This window comes from Danio rerio, chromosome 17, assembly GCF_049306965.1.
Source record: "Danio rerio strain Tuebingen ecotype United States chromosome 17, GRCz12tu, whole genome shotgun sequence".
Classification (NCBI taxonomy): Eukaryota; Metazoa; Chordata; class Actinopteri; order Cypriniformes; family Danionidae; genus Danio; species Danio rerio.
Genome location: NC_133192.1, coordinates 55,979,064 through 56,001,623, shown reverse-complemented (window position 1 = coordinate 56,001,623; position 22,560 = coordinate 55,979,064). Strand labels below are relative to the sequence as shown.

Below are 22,560 nucleotides of genomic sequence, written 5' to 3'. Positions count from 1 at the left end.
TATAAAGTTTGTCCATAGCACCCATGTCTCTACTAAGCCTTTATGTGTTATACAAGTATTGGCTCGGGTTTCGGTATCAATACTCAAATTCAAATGACTCAAATTTGAGGGCAAAAAAAACTGATTGGGACATCCCTACTGCTAATAGTGTCAAGGAATATCTACGTGTGAACTCTTGAAATATAGTTATATTAAAACTAAAGATTCCATCTTCTGTACTAATGACTGACCAACATACAGAAGTACATAATTCAGTGGCTTGCCATTATGCATTATAAATATGAAGATTGAGCTGAAAGAAACTGACTAATTTCTGGCCAGATGACAAGGTGTTTCCAAACTGAGCCTTGTCAAACTTCATATCCTGGAGCCTAACACAGCTTCCTTTGTTTTGGTTGCTTTCAGCCAAACCCAGTTAGGGCAATTAGGAAGTGACTTTAGACAAGGGCTTGAGGGACCAATCAGAAAATGTCTGAAAGTCATATTCCATCTGCTTTTCAGCCTACTGAATTGAATTGTTAAAATTGACATTACATTTGTTGACTTGGCGTCTTGGTTCCGATCTCTTCTGAATGCAAAAATGTAAACTAGTTTTTTTTCTCTAAATCAGCCAGTTTGCTTTAAGGGTCTCAGGGAGTCTCTGTGTTTTAACATCTGGCGAATGTGAATGTGGTTGCAGTCAGCATGAGTTTTGTCTCATGATAGTTTTTTTTTTGTGGAAACTGGGCTTGAGCTGTGAGATCTTTGCCAGCACCGAATGATATCTCTGAGCCAAAACTGCTGCCCTATATTACAGAAAATGAGCTGAATTCTGCAAAAAAGAGAGAGGACAGACCTCATTTACTCATCAACTACTGTTCAAATGGACCCTGAACATTTTGGTTTTTGCCAAACTAAATCATTGTGCTACTGGAGATCACTGTATGCCCATGTGCAAGCCGTGCCATTGTTGTATTGTATGGCAGTAGTTCAAGATGTTCGATACCAATGTGTTGTTAGTTTATGACCACCCCGCTGGTTCATTACCTTTTAAAGATTGATTTCTCAGATGTGTCATACTTTATTCCACTCTGTCAGTGGTAGAGTTTTCCACTGCTGAATGTGCACACGGATGAAAAGATTCAGGGTCTTAAATTAGGTAATGGCCACAAAGAGAAAATCATTGCAAAATGGTGCTGAATTGTTCATGACATAGTCATCTGTCTGATGTTTTCAACCATGACCAGGAGCTCAAGGCTTGGCTGGTTAGATTTAATCCAGGGCTGGCCAAGTTTGGTCCAGGAGAGCCACATTCCTGCAGAGTTTACCGTAGCTCCATCCCAATTTAAAAAACACCTGAACAGGATAATTATGTGTTGTGTCCGAAATCACCTTCTACTCGAGTAGCTGCTACATTTGAATTTAAATTTACTACATGAACGTTAGAAAAGTGGGGGCGAAGCAGTGGTGCAGTAGGTAGTGCTGTCGCCTCACAGCAAGAAGGTCGCTGGTTTGAGCCTCGGCTCAGTTGGCGTTTCTTTGTGGAGTTTGCATGTTCTCCCTTTGTTCGCGTGGGTTTCCTCCGGATGCTTCGGTTTCCCCCACAGTGCAAAGACATGCGGTACAGGTGAATTGGGTTGGCTAAATTGTCCGTAGTGTATTAGTGTGTGTCTGAATGTGTGTGTGTGGATGTTTCCCAGAGATGGTTTGAGGCTGGAAGGGCATACGCTGCATAAAAACTTGCTGGATAAGTTGGCGGTTCATTCCGCTGTGGCGACCCCGGATTAATAAAGGGACTAAGCCGACAAGCAAATGAATGAATATTGTTAGATATGTTTGTACAAGCAAATCTCTTCATGGTAAGCGAGTGGTACTGTGAAAATGGTAGTTAACGCTGCTGTTTATGATTTGTATGTTTGCATCGCAAGTTCCAGTTTCTTTTTGTTGAATGAGGAATTAGACTAGTGATGGGTCGTTCATGAACGATTCGTTCTTTTTGAACGAATCTTCAATATGACTCGGGAACTACGAGTCCTTTCAAGGAGTGATTCGTTCATCCGTGCGCACATTTGTGCAGGTATCGTTAATTTCAAGTCTTCATCACATTGGCAGAAGCCAATCATATGAGTTTAGAGCCGGAAAAAGAATTGATCCGCTCACCTCTCGAGTCCTCTATCGGGTCTGAGTCACTCGTTCATCATGGGCCAATCATACGCGTTTAGAGCCGGAAAAAGAATTGAACCGTTCATCTCTCGAGTCCTCGGGTTTGAGTCATTCTGTCACGTGATGATCGAACGATCATGGCTCCTATCGGCTTAGACTGTGCATTGATTAAGATTATATGTGACTGTCAGTGTAACGTGAATGAACCCCTGACATTTGAAGACATGAAGAGGTGAGCTGAGCAAAGAGACAAAAATGCCTTCATAGACAAAAGAGCAGGTAAACATTGAATTATTATTTTCTCCTTGTGATATTCTGTTTATGACTTCTTTGTCGTGTGATCAACCTTTTGGGCTAGTTGTAGATGTGTTTGGAAGCAGTTCGTAACATGTTAATAATATTTTGGCAAATTGAACCAAATGAATGAAATGACTCGAAAAAAGATTCGTTCATCTTGATGAACGAGACTCAAAGATCCGAGTCAGTAAAATGATCCGGACTTCCCATCACTAAATCAGACTACTGCCACCTGCAGGTTTGGAGACACAGAACGCACCCTTGTTTTAGTCAGATGTCATCCATTTGATGTGTTTATATGCAGCTTTTTGGTCCAGACAAGACTGGACTTAGCTGATGTGAGCCAACAATATAATTGATTTGGTCAGGTTTTTGGCATCAGCTTGGTGTGTCCCAGTCTTAACACTGTGTTTAATTAGGAAGGGATCATCACTATGACCTAAACCAAGGGTGCCCAACTCTGGAGATCCACCTTCCTATTGAGTTTTTCTGCAACCCTGATCAAACACACCTGTCTTTGATTACCTCCTTCAGATTAGACTTGAGCTGCGGTCACACTGGGCTTTTCCTCCCATAGACTTTTATTCATACTCTTGCGAATGCGACAGACCGGAAATGCGTCAAGTTTCGCAGATTGCTGCGGTGCAAAGTTCAAGCTTGGTAAACTCTGACCTGCGAAATCGCATCACTTGACTGCGTGAGACCAATCGAGGATCAAGCATGACATCTCTGGACAGAAATTTAAAACATGGAGCAATTGTTCGCTTTTTTAAATGTCTAATAAGCTTGTTTAATACCGCCCCTTTTCGCAGCGCCGCATGACAGAATATCTCAAACTCAAACTCTGGTGTGACCGCAGCTTAAGTTGGTTGAGTTGTGCTTGATCAGGATTGGAGCTGAACTCTGCAGGAAGGTAGATCAAGGTGATCAAAATGAAGGCCAACAAAAACGAAATATCCATGAGGTGGTCAGACCTGCCGTCACTGAAGGAAGTAGCAGTGGAGAATTTGACTAACTTCCAGATACTCCAAACTTCTCCAAAATTAAATCATTCAGTGTGACAGTCACATTAGTGCTAGAACTCCTGTTCCCAGTTAGCGTCAACATTTTGCTTGGAAGGAGCTCCAAAACAAGGATCAAGCAGGGAAAATTCTCATATGTGGAGGTCCAAAAGAAGTTTGGCTTTACTCAGGCCTCAACGCATAACAATATCAGGACATCATTAATAAACCCGTACACTGGCACTGCTGTGTTTCTGTTAAGTTGCAGTGCAGAGACACAATAACATATTTGTTCTTTCCCATGCACGGCCTGGTATTGGCAGTTTGTCTGAATTTTAATAATGAAAAACAGCCTGTTGAAGTCATTAGCGAATGACCTGTTCTCTTCTGCGTTCTGTCAGTAAAATCAGACCTCTATGCTGGCCATAGAAACGACTTCAGATCCAGGCAACCTGGCATAGAGTCCTGACTTCTCTCTCTGTTTCATCTTGAATTAGTTACTGTTGATTGCAAAAGCACATATCCCATTTGGCTTAGTGGTTTAAACAAACCTTAACCCTAACTATTGATGTTCAGTCCATAGTTTTTGAACATGAATGGGTGCGCTGCGTCTTTGCTTTAATCAGTCCTTACTTTAATCAGTGCTTACGTTAATCAATCTTAAGAATTGTTTAGATTACATGGTTTTTATTGTTGCTTACAACAGTCGCTGTGTCAGATTATGTGATTTATTTTCTTGATAACATCTTGACATTTGCGATATGCAATAAATCATTAGCTTTGATTGCATCCACCTATTTTCAAGTGAGCCGCCAGAGCTAGAAATTATATAGGTATATTCATTCATACTCTTGTTGGCTTAGTCTCTTTATTAATCCGGGGTCGCCACAGCGGAATGAACCGCCAACTTATCCAGCAAGTTTTTACGCAGCGGATGCCCTTCCAGCCGCAACCTATCTATGGGAAACATCCAGACACACACACACACACACTACGGACAATTTAGCCTACCCAATTCACCTGTACCGCATGTCTTTGGACTGTGGGGGAAACCGGAGCACCCGGAGGAAACCCACGCGAAGGCAGGGAGAGAACAGGCAAACTCCACACACAAACGCCAACTGAGCCGAGGTTTGAACCAGCGACCTTCTTGCTGTGAGGCGACAGCACTACCTACTGCGCCACTGTCTCGCCTATATATATATATATATATATATATATATATATATGTATATTTATATATATATATATATATATATATATATATATATATATATATATATATATATATATATATATATATATATATATATATGTTTATTGTTTTCCCTAATTGCCCATCCTTACACAAGTTATTCGCGTTTTAAACCATCATCTGTCTAAAATATTCCAGTTCAGAAAAATAAATAAATAACCCAGCACAGACATTTTAGACGAAGACTAAGACTTTGGAGCACGCTCCGGAAAGAAACTGGGACAATAATTTTCCTAAGCGCTTATCCTGCCATTTGCAGTCCCTATCCTCCCAGGTCTATGAGATGTCTAGTGGATGTGATGCAAAACCTGCTAATTGCATTTAACTTGGACTATCGTTTGGCTCATTTAGCATGTTTTAGGACACTAGAAACTCTAGACTATCCTGAGGTTAGGAGAACAGAAGTATGGGAAGAGGTGTTACAGTGGAGCTTTACTCTAGTAGACAACCCTGTCCGCACTCCCACACTTTCAGATCATTTTGGGTCTCTCCTCTTTTCTGCTTCGGCTCACTCAACCCACAACTGAGAAAAGGAAAGAGAGAGAGAGTGAGAAGATAGGTAGGTGGTATGGCGCAGATCAAAAACCGAGCTACATCTGCAGTCTGTGTTTAATGGATGGGGTTTCGTGTTCAATGGAAAGTAGATGTGATGACAGATGTGTGGCAGCAGGGAGAGAGATTATTTTTGCAGAGCTGTTTTCCAGGGTATGTGTTACTGACAGAGTAAATCAAAGCAATCGCAGGCTACTGGCGTCATGGCCCAACTAGTGGAGAATGAGAGTAAAATCAATTTGAAAGAGTAGTTTAAATAGCAAGCGGCATGGTGGTCTCCTGTTTGGGTGAAGTCCTGACTAGGCAAGATTGCCTTTCTGTTTGGAGTTTGCATGTACTCCCTGTGTCTGTGTGGAATTCCTCTGGGTGCTTTTGTTTTCCTCACAGTCAAAGGACATGTGGTATTGGTGAACTGGATAAAGTAAATTAGTCATAGTTTGTTTGTGAGCAGGGCCGGCGCGTCCATAGAGGCGACCTAGGCGGCCGCCTAGGGCGGCAGTATAGAGTGGGCGGCATCCGCGACACCTCCCTTACCACCCACGTCCTCAGTTATGTCCGCGGCACCTCCCTCACCACCCGCGTCCTCAGATATATTTGAGCATAGACGCAAGAATAGAGAGGGCGGCGTCAGCGACACCTCCATCAGCACCCACGTGTCCTTAGTTATATCCGCGCATAGGGCGGCAGAACAGAGGTCCGCGACACCCGCGCCCAGGGGCGTAGCACCAAATTCTGGGCCCTGTACCCTCTCAATGTCAGTGGGCCCCCTACACATTTTTTTTTAATTATTTGAATATAAACATGCACAAATAGTGTTTTAATCTATAATCAAATCAGATTATAATAATGACTGGTTCTTTCATTCACCACCAAATTGATGCATTTGGCCTACTTGTGCTCAATCTAATACAATGGCATTTCAACCTTTATACCATTAAAAAGGATAAATCAAGTACATAATTTCTTATATTAGTATTACTTAATTGTTTAGATTTTTAAAAGGCACATTAACTTCTTTCACATTTACACATGGATCGATAATTGCAATAATTTGAACATAAACAGCTGAAAAAATTTATTGGAAATAAAAATTCATTCTCTGTCACAAGGGGGCGCTTTAGGAGCGCTGAAATATAACGGTTTCCCTAGTAATGACTGTACACAAATCAGCATTATATGCGACCAAGATGGTCGCAATTTCGAGCCCTGCATTAGCAGCAGCTGTCTGGAGTTGACTATGTTAACTTTATTTAGATGTAGTTTCATAACAAGCAAACTCAGTTCACCTTTTGAAAAGAAAGCAGTCATCAGCTGCTTCCCCTCATTCTGCCTCCTTTCTTTTTCCTTCCTGTCTTTCTTTTTTTGAAAGCCCGATTTGGGCTTTTTGCGCAGCATGATCAGGCTCTAGACTCACTGCGTTACTTGTTTGCCGCCGGCTGCCGTCTATGGGTGGACTAAACCATTTCGGGGGGGTGTTATCAATATATTTTGAAATAAATAATGACATTGACATCAATTGGAGGGGCCAATTAATTCGAAGTAGGCTACAAAAAAAAAAATAATAAAAAATGGGTGGGATTTCAAAGGGCCCTCTCCCTAGACGGGGCCCTGGGTAGTCAGGTCCACTTTTCCCCCCACTACCATGCCCATGCCCGCGCCCGCGCATCCTCGGTTATATCCGCGCATAGGGCGGCAGAATAGAGAGCGCGGTGTCCGCGACACCTCCCTCCATCAGCACCCGCGCATCCTCAGTTATATCCGCGCATAGGGCGGCAAAATAGAGGTCCGCAACACCTCACTTCATTTTCATAACTGGTCACTTTCGTTTTCACATTGGGGTTGAGTGCGGCGTGATCGTCCTCTGCCTAGAGCGGCAGTTCAGCTTGCTCAGGCCCTGTGTGTGAGTGAATAAGTATATCAGTGTTTGAATTTCATACTCCCAAATAACTATAAAGGAGATGTTTGGCAACATGTCTAAAACCTAAACCCTGACCTAAAATGCACATCTGAGCTGTTTCAACTGAAAGTAACTTGCATTGACTGACCTTGACCTTAGAGCCTGCAAAACCTTTTTCTTGAAATATGATCTGTTTTTAAACCGTTTGTGTCTTTTTTTTCTCTCTCAATCATCCAGAACTTGGTTCACCTTCGAATCTGGTAACTTCAGACGTCACTGAGAACAGTTTTGTAGCATCCTGGACCGCCGCCCCTGGAAACGTCCGTCTTTATCGGGTCACCTGGAAATCCCTCTTTTCAGAGGAAGCTGGCGAGAAGACTGTCCCCGGGGACGTAACCACCACTGTTCTGGACGGGCTGACACCAGAGACCCGCTACAAGGTTTCTGTCTACGCTGTCTACAGCCGTGCGGAGGGGGCGCCACTGCACGGAGAGGAGACCACAGATGGTAAGTCCATTCCCCGCCTGCGTAATGAATCCAGCATATGACCCAGCGCTCTTTACCTCGCTCTGTTTGTCTTAGGTGGGCCTCTCGTCCTAAGGTAACCTACCCTAGAGAGGAAAAAAACATGATATACTGTGTTTAATGTCAGGATATTCCACTGACATGCACATAAAGCTTGATGAGGTATATCTGCCATACCTCTATGAGCCTGAACACCTGCCCACAATGACTTAAAACTCAATGTAGCTGCTAACAAATGAATAATAAATGACTAGCTCTATAGTAACACGGTATTTCTTCGGAAGTATGACAAAACTAGCCATATCTAGAGATCAGGATGTTAACACTTGAAGGAACCCTCCACTTTTTTTGGAAATATGCTAAGTTTACAACTCCCATAGAGTTACATTTAATTCGGAAAGTATTTATAGCACTTCATCTTTCCCACATTTTTTTTTGTGTTACAGCCTTATTCCAAAATGGATTAAATTAGTGTATATCCTCAAAATTCTGCACACAATACCCCATGACGACAATGCGAAAAAAGATTTTTTAGAAATTTTTGCAAATTTAAAAAATAAAAAACCTGAAAAATCATATGTGCATCAGTATTCACAGTCTTTGCCGTGAAGCTCTTAATTGAGCTCTGGTACATTCTGTTTCCACTGATCATTCTTGAGATGTTTCAGCAGCTTCATTAGAGTTCACCTGTGTTAAATTCAGTTGATTGGGCAGGATTTGAAAAGGCAAACACCTGTCTATATAAGGTCCCTGGGTTGACAGTGCATGTCAAAGCACAAACCAAGCATGAAGTCAAAGGAATTGTCTGTAAACCTCCGAGACAGGAATGTTTTAAGGCACAAGGCTGGGGAAGGTTACAGAAACATTTCTGCTGTTCTGAAAGTTCCAATGAGCACTGTGGCCTCCATGATCCATAAGTGGAAGATGTTTGGAACCACAAGGACTCGTCCTACAGCTGGCCGGCCATCTAGGCTGAGTGTTTGGGGGAGAAGGTCCTTAGTCAGGGAGGTGATCAATAACCCGATGGTCACTCTGTCTGAGCTCCAGCGTTCTTCTGTGGAGAGAGGAGAACTTTACAGAAGGACAACCATCTGTGCAGCAATCCACCAATCAGGCCAGTATGGCAGAGTAGCCAGACGGAAACCACTCCGCACCTGGAATTTGCCTAAAGACATATGAAACACTCTCAAACCATAGGAAACTAAACTCTCTGGTCTGATGAGACTAATATTGAACTCTTTGGAGTGAATGCCAGGCATTACGTTTGGAGAAAACCAGTCAGCGCTCATCACCAGGCTAATACCATCCCTACTGTTGGCAGCATCATGCTGTGGAGATGTTTTTCAGCAGCAGGAACTGGAAGACTAGTCAGGATAGAGGGAAAGATGAATGCAGCAATGTACAGAGACATCCTGAATAAAGACCTGCTGCAGAGTGCTCTTGACCTCAGACTGGGGCGGACGTTCATCTTTTAGCAGGACAATGACCCAAAGCACACTGCCAAAATATCAATGGAGTGGCTTCACAACAACTCGGTGAATGTCTTTGAGTGGCCCAGCCAGAGCCCAGACCTAAATCCTATTGAACATCTCTGGAGAGATCTGAAAATGGCTGTACACCGTCACTTCCCATCCAAACTGATAGAGCTTGAGAGGTCCTGCAAAGAAGAATGGGCAAAAGACAGGTGTGCCAACCTTGTGGCATCATATTCAAAAAGACTTGAGGCTGTAATCGCTGCCAAAGGTGCATCAACAAAGTATTGAGCAAAGGCTGTGAATACTGATGTACATCTGATTTTTCAGGGTTTTTTTTATTTGTAATAAATTTGAAACAATTTCAAAAAATCTTTTATCACATTGTCATTATGGGGTATTGTGTGTAGAATGTTGAGACATGAGAAATTAATTTAATCCATTTTGGAAAAAGGCTGTGACATAAATTTTTTTAGAAAAAGTGAAGCGCTATGAAACTTTCTGGTTGCACTGTATACTGTTGAGCTTTACAATTTCTGAATCTATTCAGTCAATCTTTGAGTCTCATGGGAGCGCTTTTACCTTTGCTTAGCATAAATTATTAAATCTGATTAGACCGTTAGCATGTCGCTCAAAACTTTCCAAAAAGTTGCCATTTGGCACAATGATATTAGGTCACACTTTACAATAAGGTTCATTAGTTAATGTTAATTAATGCATTTACTAAGATGAACAAACAATGAACAATACCTTTACTACTGTATTTGTTCATGTTAGTTAACGTTAGTTAATGAAAATACAGTAGTTCATTGTTAGTTCATGTTAACTCACGGTGCATTAACTAATGTTAACAAGCATGGACTTGGATGTTAATAATGCATTAGTAAATGTTCAATTATGATTAATAAATGCTGTACATGTGTTGTTCATGATTAGTTCATGTTAGTAAATGCATTAACTAATGAACCTTATTGTAAAGTGTTACCTGATATTATGCAGGACCTCAAAACATTTTCTAAGTAGGTAACAGCGCTGCTTAATATCATTGTGTCAGCAGTAGCCATGGGGGCACATCTAACCAAATCTAGAAAATAAAATTTTTTAATTTCTCTGCGAGTCTTTCGCCACCTCAAAACCATATTATAGTATAGTATAACAGTTCATTTGTATTGATTTTATTTTTACTGTTCATATTAATGTGATTTTAATGGCTGAAAACATAAATAGCACGGGTACCAAAGCATGCAAAAACAAAAGCTCTCATACAGAAGTGTCTGTGTGTTCCTGGTGATGTGGAAAAAGTAAAAGAGAGCAACCCCCTTTTTCTTTCCTTGTGGGCAGAGCGTCATTGCTGTAGGTTTGCGTCATTGCCACTGTTTCCTTTAAAGAGACTCTGCTGTGGGCTATTGTAACATATGGAGCAGTGTATGGAGCCTGTGTAGTGGCTGGCTTAATGATTTACACATGGTGCCTGTTATCTGGGGGGGTTGCGGATTTCTGCAAACTCTAGAGCGCTTATTGCATCCCTTTCCTTATTAATCAACAGGACATCTCTGTCAAGCTTAGAGCTGGTTAAGCATGCTGTAAATCTATAATTGGATTATCGTGCTGTCTAGATGTTTATTTATTGTCTGTCATTTTAAAAGTCCAACAGTCGAAAACCGTTTTCTGGCTCAGGCAGCTGCATTTTATATCTGCCATCACTCCGCTGCTTACCTCCTTCAGGACCGACATTTACACACTTTGTCCTTTTGGAACAGGGACGCTTTGAAACATTGGAAGTGTTATTTTCCATCCATAAAACTTCCAATTTGTAAAAGGTCTCCCCATCTGAAAGTGTTCCGTAGGTCGATTAAAGTGGACAAATCATTCCTTTCCCTCTTGCGTAAAAGCAATCCAGTCGCGGCATAAAAAGAGAACATCGCAGACAGTCTTAAAGCGTCCGCGTTATGCATGACGTACAACTGTTTCGGCAAGCCTGGATACTCATGACTAGGAAATCTATGGTCTGTGTCAGATCTTGGAAGACAAGCCTACCTTATTCAGATGGTTTGGTTTCGTGTCCCCTATGAATTGTGGGGCCAACATTTAATGGACATTCTCTTCCACTTATCTCCCTGATAGTGTCGGCCGCTACCAGAGCTCTTACGGTGTCAGAAGAAACAGAGAGGACCATGAAGGTGACATGGATACCAGCACCTGGCAATGTTGTCAATTACAGGGTATCATACAAACCTCAGGGTGATTTACGCCAAATGGCCTCCAAAGCACCAGGAGGCACCAATTCTATAGTCCTGAGACGCCTGATCCCCCAGACCACTTACGATATCACAGTGGTTCCCGTCTACAAGTTTGGGGATGGAAGACAAAGGCAAGGAGAAGGAACTACATGTAAGATGTTTTGACAACTTATTTACTTTTTTGACAACAGTTTAAGGAACTGTTTACTTTTTTTTGGAAATAGGCTTATTTTACAAGTCATCTAAAGTTAAACGGTTGTGTCTTACTAAGAGCACTTTTAACATAGCTTAGCACAAATCATTGAGATGAATTAGACCATTAGAATCTCACTCACAAAAATGAAATAGGAGTTTTGCCCTGCTAAAAAAATCCAGCTTAAACCAGCCTAAGCTGGTTGGCTGGTTTTAGCTGGTTGACCAGCCTGGTTTTATAGGGGTTTTGGCCATTTCCAGGCTGGTTTCCAGCCATTTTCAGCCTGGTCTTAGCTGAAAAATAAACAACTAAAACCAGCTTGACCAGTCTGGTTAACACAGCTGGTTTTGGCTGGGCTCCCATCCTGATTAGGCTGGTCAAGCTGGTTTTAGCTGGTCATCTTCCAGCTTGACCTGCTAAGACCAGGCTGGAAATTGCTGGAAACCAGCCTGGAAATGGCCAAAACCCCTCTAAAACCAGCCTGGTCAACCAGCTAAAACCAGCCAACCTGCCTATGCTGGTTTAAGCTGGTTATTTCACCAGGGTGATCATTTTCCAGTTTAAAGCTTGTCTCTTTTGTAGTTACATCATTTACTAAGAGTGCTGCGAAATGAAAGGTTGGTGTTTTTGGGTCAATATGACTAGGAACTATATACTCTCATTCCCCTGCTGAAAAATCCAGCTTAAACCAGCCTAAGATGGTTGGCTGGTTTTAGCTGGTGGACCAGCCTGGTTTTAGTGGGGTTTTGGCCATTTCCAGCCTAGTTTCCAGCCATTTCCAGCCTGGTCTTAGCTGGTCAGGCTGGGAGATAACCAGCTAAAACCGGCCTGACCAGCCTAGCCAAAACCAGCTATGTCCATCTTAAACCAGGCTGGTCAAGTTGGTTTTAGCTGGTTTAAGCTGGTCATTTTTCAGCCTGACCATCTAAGACCAGGCTGGAAATGGCTGGAAACCAGCCTGGAAATGGCCAAAACCCTCTAAAACCAGGCTGGCCCTACAGAACAAAAAAACAGCTTAAACCAGCCTAGGCTGATTGGCTGGTTTTAGCTGGTCGACCAGGCTGGTTTTAGAGGGGTTTTGGCCATTTCCTGGCTGGTTTCCAGCCATTTCCAGCCTGGTCTTAGCTGGTCAGGCTGGGAGATGACCAGCTAAGACCAGCTTGACCAGCCTAGCCAGGCTGGGATACCCAGCCAAAACCAGCTATGTCCAGCTTAAACCAGGCTTGTCAAGCTGGTTTAAGCTGGATTTAGCTGGTCATTTTCCAGCCTGACCAGCTAAGACCTGGCTGGAAATGGCTGGAAACCAGCCTGGAAATGGCCAAAACCCCTCTAAAACCAGCCTGGTCGACCAGCTAAAACCAGCCAACCAGCCTAGGCTGGTTTAAGCTAGATTTTTTAGCAGAGGGTCGACCAGCTAAAACCAGCCAACCAGCTTGGGCTGGTTTAAGCTGGATTTTCCAGCAGGGTAGTGTTATAATCAAGGAACTTTGCTGCTGTACCACAGCTGCAGCAGGCACACTGATAATACACAGCACTGTTCCCTAGTTACCTAGCTTGGGACTATTTTCAATATGCCAGCTGTAGCCTTAGTTCAGCAGCAAGCGTTCCTTGTTTATTACATTAGAATGACGGTATAGTTCCTAGCCATATCAGCCAAGAAAAGAGCAAATTTTCTGTTGACCTTAGTAAACAATGTAACTACAGAAGAGTCAAGTTTAAATGTGAAAATTATCAAAACACTTTTTAATTGTTTTTTTTAAGTTAGATGGTAATGTTTAAATCAGATTCAATGATCTATGCTTAGCTAAGCTAAAAGTGCTCCTGCCAAGCCTGGAGATCAGCTGAATGTATTTACCAAAAACGGTAAAGCTCAACTGTTTATCTCTCGGGAGTTGTAAAATGAGCCTATTTCTTTTTTATGAAGTTGTGTTCATTGTGTAAACACTGTGACACTGTTTATTATGTCTCCAGTGTCTCAATATAAAGCTCCCAGAAACTTGCAAACTTCGGAGCCCACTAAAACCAGTTTCAGGGTGACCTGGGATCATGCTCCTGGAGATGTAAAAGGCTACAAGGTCACTTTCCATCCCACCGGAAAGGAAGTGGACCTGGGAGAGTTACTCGTAGGCCCCTATGACAACACTGTGGTTCTGGAGGAACTAAGGTATGAGGTGTAACAGATGCCGGTTGAACAGTGAAGATGTGATTTATAAACAGGGGTGCACATTACTTTCTGGGTTCGGTTCTCAAAGGAGTACCTGGGGATCTTGTTTGCTCCTTGCAGTGTTTACTTTTATACAGCTAGGTCCATAAATATTTGGACATTGACACAATTAAAACATTTTGGGCTCTATACACCAACACAATGGATTTGAAATAAAACAAAACAAGATGTGCTTTGACTGCAGATAAAGGTATTTACTTCCAAATCAGGTGAATGGTGTAGGAATTACAACAGTTTGCATATGTGCCTTCCACTTGTTAAGGGTCCAAAAGTAACGGGACAGAATAATAATCACAAATCAAACTTTCACTTTTTAATACTTGGTTGCAAATGCTTTGCAGTCAATTACAGCCTAAAGTCTGGAACATATAGACATCACCAGACTCTGGGTTTCATTCTGGGTGGTGCTCTGCCAGGCCTTTACAGCAACTGTCTTCAGTACCTGCTTGTTCTTGGGACATTTTTCCTTCAGTTTTGTCTTCAGCAAGTGAAATGCATGCTGAGAAGCCAATTGTCCAATTACTTTTGGACCCTTAACAAGTGGGAAGCACATATGCAAACTGTTGTAAATCCTACAGCGTTTACCTGACTTGGATGTAAATACCCTCAAATTAAAGCTGACACTCCACTGTTAAAGCACATCTTGACATTCATTTTATTTCAAATCGATTGTGTTGGTGTATCCAAATGTTTATAGACCTAACTGTATAAACGGCAATTTTCACATTGTTTTGAATTATATGTTGCATATATGTTCATATATGACGTATATATGCATATCTATGAAATCAAAACATGAACTTTGAACTATTTTAAATGTGAGTTTTAAGACCTTAAGACCAGATGGTGCTTTTACACACCCAAGTTTAATTCGGCCCCAAATGCAATGCACAAAATGGCTTCTCTAGCACCCTATCTTGTCCAATTTGTTTTTGTTTTAATCGCACATCCCCACCAGTTATGTGCACCCCTGATTATAAACACCTTTATCCCTTTTATTCCTGTGTTTTCTGAATTTCTTTGATTGACAAATTTCAGTTGGAAAATGTAAATCGATCTAAAATGAATGTAAAAGTTGACTGTGAACAGGAAGTTGCTGGGATTTGCTTTGATTTCAGTTATGCCGAGTCCCGACTGCACGATTTTCGAAGTAGTTACAGATGTTTTCACACTGCATGACTATCTGGGGTAGCATTCTGTTGGTGCTGTTTCCACACTGCATGACTTTACAATAGGAAGAATCGCCAACAATGTTATCTCGGTCCACAAACTACGTCTCACAACCAAACACACACAAGAATTGACATGAAAGCAATGCAAAGTCACGCAGTATATCTTTTGTTATTAACTATAATTAATACGTAATGAGAAAGAAACCTTTATTGGGGTAGAAAATGTACTTATTTTGCTCGTCTGGGTTTTGAAGGGAATTAGCAATTTCTCTCAAACTTTTTTCTAATTCGACTTGGTTATGACGTTAGTTTGTTGGATTGTTTTGTTTTCTTTCTACAATCGATACGCTCAATCGAGCAGAGACCACCTCATTCAGGCGATCTTGGATCCATTGATTTGGTGCAGATATGAGCGCGACTGCTGGATTCACACATGCCAAACAAACCGTGCTAACGGGGGAAACTAGACAGATTCCGAAACAAACATCTATGTGTGAAAGCACCCTAAGATTGTATTTGCACGCAATTGATAGACAGTCACAGCCAAGGAAAGCTTTTATGACAAGGCAGCACTGGCCCGATCAAGTGGTGGATGTAGCATGTCCTAATTTCATACATATAGTAGTACTATATAGAAACTAATATATATTTTTTTAAAACATCTTGAAGTAAGTTTCAACCTAATGGTCTTATATGGTCACTTTGACACTGTGTCAGTCTTCAGGTAATGAGTGTGTTTATTTAACTGGCCCCTGCAGGGCGAAACATCCATCAAGCTCCAGCTCAGCAATGTCAATCTGTTTCAATCTTAAAATAAGAGCACGAACATTATTGCTGAACAAACATGGGCTAAGCTACATATTGATGCTAACTTTGTAACATCAACACTGAGGCTACATTTACACCTATTATAAAACATATATCTTTCTTTTTACTATTAGGTTCACAAAGTTACGAGTTTTTGCCCCTTGAAAACCCTTGACCTCTGACATCGTAGCCTGCAGTCAAACAAACACACACTTCACATTTTAAATGGTCAATTTTAAGGCCTTTGCTGGTTACATTGACCCACAACATTTGCCAAATGATGTTTTACATGGATAATGGAACACGAATGAGGAATAAAGCCTCGTTTCTATAATAAACATTCGCAATGTAACATCTGCTTATTAAAGTATTATAAAAACAATGATAATTGTTCTGAGTAAAAGACTTTTGTTTAGATTTGAATCAAGTTTTTAGTGTGCATTCTGAAGTTATTTATTACTAATGCTACTATAAATTGTGACAAAGTGGAAACACTTGTGTGGACGAGAATCGTTTTTGTTTTAAAATGGTCTGTTAGAGAAAGCAAAGCCTGAAATCATTCATTTTCCTTCGGCTTATTCCCTTTAATCATCTGGGGTCGCCACAAAGGATTGAACCGCCAACTTATCCAGCATATGTTTTACACAGTGGATGACCTTCCAGCTGCAACCCAGTAAACATCCATACACACTCATTCACACACATACACTACGCCCAATTTAGCTAGTTCAATTCAACTACAGCGCATGTCTTTGGACTGTGAGGGAAACCGGAGCACCCTGGGGAAACCCATGTGAACACGGGGAGAACATGCAAACTCCACACAGAAATGCCAACTGTTAGGTCCCATGTGGGACCTGTTTGTATGTGTATTTTTTGGGATTTGCAGAGTCTGCATGATGATTGCAGATTGGTGGGTGGGTCATCCCACCTGACACTCATCGTGTGGTGTTTATAAGGAGTCCGGCATTCTGTCTGGGAGAGCTCGATTAGCCGGACGTCTCTGCTCGGCGCTTTTGATTTATTTTAGTTTGTGTTTGGATCATGAGCTCAGTACACTACCTTACACATGCTTCGCACTACTGACTTTCACTTATGCTGACTTTGATAGCCTTAAATGTTTTTGTTAATTATACGTTTTGTTAATAAATCATTTCTCTTTTCAATTTACCTGGTCCGTATTGTCTCTCTAATGTTGCAACTTTGAGCCGGTTGTAACACCAACTGACCCAGCCGGGACTCAAACCAGCGACCTTTATACTGTGAGGCGACAGTGCTAACCACTGAGCCACCGTGTTGCCCCTAGCCTGAAATCAATCGGCATTAAAATTAATTTAGTTGAATAATATGAAGTTGTGGGCGACGCAGTGGCGCAGTAGGTAGTGCTGTCGCCTCACAGCAAGAAGGTCGCTGGTTCGAGCCCTGGCTGGGTCAGTTGGCGTTTCTGTGTGGAGTTTGCATGTTCTCCCTGCGTTGGTGTGGGTTTCCTCCGGGTGCTCCGGTTTCCCCCACAAGTCCATAGACATGCGGTACAAGTGAATTGGGTAGGCTAAATTGTCCATTATGAATGAGTGTGTATGGATGTTTCCCAGAGATGGGTTGCAGCTGGAAAGAGCATCCGCTGCGTAAAACATGTGCTGGATAAGTTGGCGGGTCATTCCGCTGTGGCGACCATGGATTAATAAAGAGACTAAGCTGAAAAGAAAATGTTTGAATGAATGAATATGAAGTTGTTTCATAACCTTAACTTATGTTAACCATATGTTGCTTTCTTATACTAGGTGCATCTGTTTCTCCTTTTAATAGTTCACATCATTAGTAAGGTGTACACTAAGGGTGCTTTCACACCTGTGAATCGATTCAGTTGTTCCGAAACAGAGATTACAATTGTTACATTGTTGCTCTTTGCTCTTGGAGCGGTTCGCTTTCACACTGCAAAGTTTCTAATCGGACCAAAAGAGCTAAAACAAGTCACGTGCGAGTAAACTCTCCTTACATTGGTCAGAGTGTCAGGGTTTATTTTGCAGCGTCCCGCTAAGCTGTCAGGAGAGGTGGTGGTTTGGTGGTGTTTGACAGCGTGCGCGCGCGACGTGTCTGAGGAGAGATGCGGTGGGGTGAGGTGAGAAGGGTGCGCGACGATGCCTATTTGAGGACCGGGAGGGAGACGCGAGATAACCGGGAGATCATCACTTGTTTGCGGGCATCCGAAGACTTGCGAAACTTCCTGCCATACTTATAATTCTCTCTTCATATAGCCGTAAGCCTATTACATATCCATAAAACACTGTGATATAACCGCGCTCAGATCGGATCGCTTTCTCACTGCAATCGAACCTCTCCAGGGTTCGTTTTAATCGAGCCGAGACCACCTCATTCAAGCGATCTCGAAGCGATTACTTTGGCGTGGAACAGAGCGCGATTGCCCTGTTCACATATGCCAAACGAACCGCGCTAACTGGGCAAACGAGACACGTTCCGAAACAAAAGTGTAGGTGTGAAAGCACCCTAAAATATATGTGTTAATATTCCTATCTTAGGGTGCTTTTACACCTGTAAATTGATTCAGTTGTTCTGAAACAGAGATTACAATTGTTACATTGTTGTTCTTTGCTCTTGGAGCGGTTCACTTTCACACTGCAAAGTTTCTAATCGGACCAAAAGAGCTAAAACAAGTCACGTGCGAGTAAACTCTCCTCACATTGGTCAGAGTGTCAGGGTTTATTTTACAGCGTCCCGCTAAACTGTCAGGAGAGGTGGTGGTTTGGTGGTGATTGACAGGGTGCGCGCGTGCGATGTGTCTGAGGAGAGATGCAGTGGGGAGGGGTGAGAAGGGTGCGCGACAATCCCTATTTGAGGGCCGGGAGGGAAACGCAAGATTACCGGGAGATCATCACTCGTTTGCGGGCATCCGGAGACTCGCGAAACTTCCCGCCCTACTCATAATTCTCTCTTCATATAGCCGTAAGCCTATTACATATCCATAAAACACTGTGATATAACCGCGCTCGGATCGGATCGCTTTCTCACTGCAATCGAACCGCTCCAGGGTTCGTTTCAATCGAGCCGAGACCACCTCATTCAAGCGATCTCGGAGCGATTACTTTGACGCGGAACAGAGCGCGATTGCCCTGTTCACATATGCCAAACGAACCGCGCTAACTGGGCAAACGAGACACGTTCCGAAACAAAAGTGTAGGTGTGAAAGCACCCTTATTATGCTAATAATAATATTAAAAAAGAAACTTGAACATTTTATTCGAAAGCACATTTGTTAACACTCATACGACACAATAAGTTACGTACCGAAAGGAAATTAATTAATAAGTTAAGTATCAAAAGGAAAAATGTAATTTGCTTGCAGTAAGAGAAGCTATAGTAAGACATTTTCTTATATAATAAATAAGTTGCTCGTCAGAAGATGAAACACAGAGAGCCCAGATGTTCAAGACAATTCATGAGGTAATAATGATATAGTAATCATACTCAAAAACCACTGTGATGACAGACTTTGGCTGAGGGAGTTTAGAAAGATTAAAACATTTCAGATGTTTTACAGTGTGCTTGATCCACTGGTGGGTCCATTAAAGACATCCCATAGTGACTACTTCACATATCTGTTAAATCCTGACAGCACGGTGGCTCACACAATTGCCTCACAGCAAGACGGTCGCTGGTTCAAGCCTCGGCTGGGTCAGCTGGCAATTCTGTGTGGAGTTTGCATGTTCTCCCCGTGTTTGCGTGGGTTTCCTCCGGGTGCTCTGGTTTCCCCCACAAGTCCAAAAACAAGTGGTATAGGTGGATTGGGTAAGCTAAATTGTCCATAGTGTATGAGTGTGAATGAGAGTGTATGGATGTTTCCCAGTGATGGGTTCCAGCTGGAAGGGCATCCGCTGCGTAAAACATATGCTGGATAAGTTGGCGGTTCATTCCACTGTGATGACCCCTGATTAATAAAGGAAATTAATGAATATCTGTTAAAATCAAATTTGGATGCGGATATTTGGAATTCATTCCCTAAATGTGTTTCCATCGTAGTTTGTGCACATTTTTTCTTATGGGATCCTACTGAGTTGTGCACCTCTGTCAGTGCTTGTTCTCCTGATGTTGCAACATCAGGGTCCGTGTCAGAGTATGTTAAAGGGTAAGCAAAGGCTACGCCAGACCTACCGCGTGCACTCGATGCAGAAGTATAAATTAGCCTTAAGAAGGAGAGCATGAGAAGTGGTGTCAAAGGCCATGCTTAAATCAAGATAAAATAACTTGTCAGTCAGCAGCCTCGTTTTGCCCTTCAGCTGATGTATAAGCCTCGTCAGGTTGACAGAGGAGATTGTTAACCGTGCTTTGTGGATTTTCTTACAGGGCCGGCACTAAGTATACGGTAAATGTGTTTGGTATGTTTGATGGAGGAGAGAGTATGCCATTGGCTGGAGAGGAGAAGACCACCCTCTCTGACGCAGCTTCTGAAAACCTCCCTTATACACCTTCAGGTAAGACTTATAATGGACAATTCTAAACCTGAAACTTAACACTCCCAAACCAACCAATCAGCGTTTCCTAAACAATAACGTAACTCGCAGCTGAACTACCTTAATACGATGCATCTTTCGGGAAATGAACAATGTTGTGACAAGTGTTTCCCAAAAGTGTAGTTGCTCTGTTGGAGATGCATCATTTGAACCGTATAGTTATAATGTAAAATGTCTACAATGATGCTCTAAACGGAGTTAAGAAAGTCGGTCCCACTTTATATTAAGTGTCCCTAACTACTATGTACTTACTTTAAAAAATAAATACAATGTACTTACTGTGTTTATACTGTATTTGAGAACACTTGTGGTGCTTTTGAGTTGGGATAGAGGTTGGGTTATGGACAGGTTTGGTGGTATGGGTTGGTTTAAGGGTAGGTTAAGGTGTAAGGGATGGTCAACAGTGTATTTACAAATGTAGTTACAAAAGTTAATTACAGATGTAATTACATGCATGTATTTAATCAAGCATAAGTACACAGTAAATACATGCATATGCACAATAAGTACATTGTAACAAACTATTAATTCCTATGTAAGTACATATTAGTTAAGGCCACTTAATATAAAGTGGGACCAGAAAGTCTTTAAAGAAAATATTTTTTTATTTTGTTGTAGAATTTATATTGTATTATATTGTCATGAATACACATTTTTTAAATCCAATATTAGTTTTGATTAAAAAATGCATTTGCTTTCCATATTAATTGAAACGTGTAAATGGCACATTTAAGGCCTCTATTTTACTTACAAATATTATTGAGAATAAGGGACTTCGTAGGAAAATGAATGAATGAATCACTTCAAAGTGCACTACGAAGGGAGTGCAATGATTAGTTCTAAAACTGAACTTTAAAAACTAACTTTGAAAGGAAACTACTTTGTGAAGTTTATTCATAAACTAATTCCGAGAGGATCACGTGCTTATGATTTATCACGGCCGGTCTCGCATTTGCTAATCACTATCTTCCAATCATATGAGCCCTAAGCTACTATAAATAGCCACAGTTTTCAGTTCACTTTATCTTCGTTTGGAAGAAACCCGCCTCCTCCCCTTTTCCTCCTTTACCTCTGATTGGGCGGCACGGCGGCCCAGTGGTTATCACTGTGAGCCCCACAGCAAGAACACTGCCAGCCCTGGTTCCACAGGACCGGTGGGTGTTTCTGTGAGGAGTTTGTATGTTCTCCCCGTGTCCGCGTGGGTTTTCCCCGGGTTCTCCGGTTTCCTCCCACCATCCAAAGACATTCAACATACATAACAATCAAGCTTTGTCTAATCCCTTGTGTTCCCTTAGCTACCGCAGCAGGGGAGTTCTGAGATCCACCGAGCTCAGGCTCCCCTCTTGCTCTGCCAACGGGAGGAAGCCCCGGGCTCGAGGAGCCCTTGAGCTCGGGGCTCTCTCCCGGGACAGCATGGCAAACAAGCTTTTATAAATCATCAGCTAAGTGTGAACTCTTGAAATGCTTTAGGTTTTTTTAAAATCATTTATGGGACATTGGAACATTCTAAATGAATAGGGCATAGGGGGATACCTGGGAATAGAACACTGCCGGGAACTCTGCTTCTAACTACAGCTCTTGAGTTATATTAGCAAATGCGCAAGTTTGCCATGCAGCTTGCGAGTGTTCGTTGGAATGCTGTATTCGGGAAACGCCATATCCCTGAACTATATTTGTAACGATGGAACTTAGATAGCTTTCCCAGGGATGGGTTGCAGCTGGAAGGGCATCCACTGCGTAAAAAGTTGCTGGATAAGTTAGCGGTTCATTCCGCTGTGGCAACCCCAGATTAATAAGGGGACTAATCCGACAAGAAAATGAATGAATAAACTTGGATAGCTTTCGGAAACGCACCCTCGATCTCAGTGGATCATTCAGCTTGCTGCATGTAACTTGACTTCCAAAAGCTATTAGCATACACCACTCATCTGCAAATAAATCAAACATGTCTGCTTTTCATTTAGCTAATCAAACGGGCTCCAGCAAAGCATGACGTTTTAAAGATCGTCGGTCCGTTCTGAATGGGAAAAGTAGTGTGCAGTCTGCTGCTTTGAGTAATGGCAAATACCTTTCAGCAGAGCTAATTGTGTTGTGAAAGAGCAGACAGGGTGACCGCACCACATGGTAGCCATGTCTCTGCCTGCTTCGCGTGGAAGGACTCTTGAATTTCAAGAGCCAGAAAGATTATCTGCTTACAATTACAGATGCTTTACAACTTGGTTAGGGGGAAAAAAACGTGACATACAGAATGAAAGCT

The 22,560-nt window shown here is 42.1% G+C and overlaps 1 protein-coding gene across 15 annotated transcripts in view; it reads left to right on the top strand.

Moving 5' to 3' along the window:
- col12a1a (collagen, type XII, alpha 1a) overlaps nt 1-22,560 on the top strand; it is a 195,770-nt gene that overhangs the window by 36,419 nt on the left and 136,791 nt on the right. For 9 of the 15 annotated variants that reach the window (XM_073927617.1, XM_068214689.1, XM_073927619.1 and 6 more), the window contains 4 exons: nt 7,382-7,651; nt 11,266-11,532; nt 13,546-13,738; nt 20,137-20,264. The exons of the other annotated variants lie outside the window; for them this stretch is intronic. In XM_073927617.1, coding sequence (XP_073783718.1) covers nt 7,382-7,651; nt 11,266-11,532; nt 13,546-13,738; nt 20,137-20,264 — 858 coding nt within the window. The remainder of the gene's footprint in view (nt 1-7,381; nt 7,652-11,265; nt 11,533-13,545; nt 13,739-20,136; nt 20,265-22,560) is intronic. 15 annotated transcript variants of the gene reach the window in all.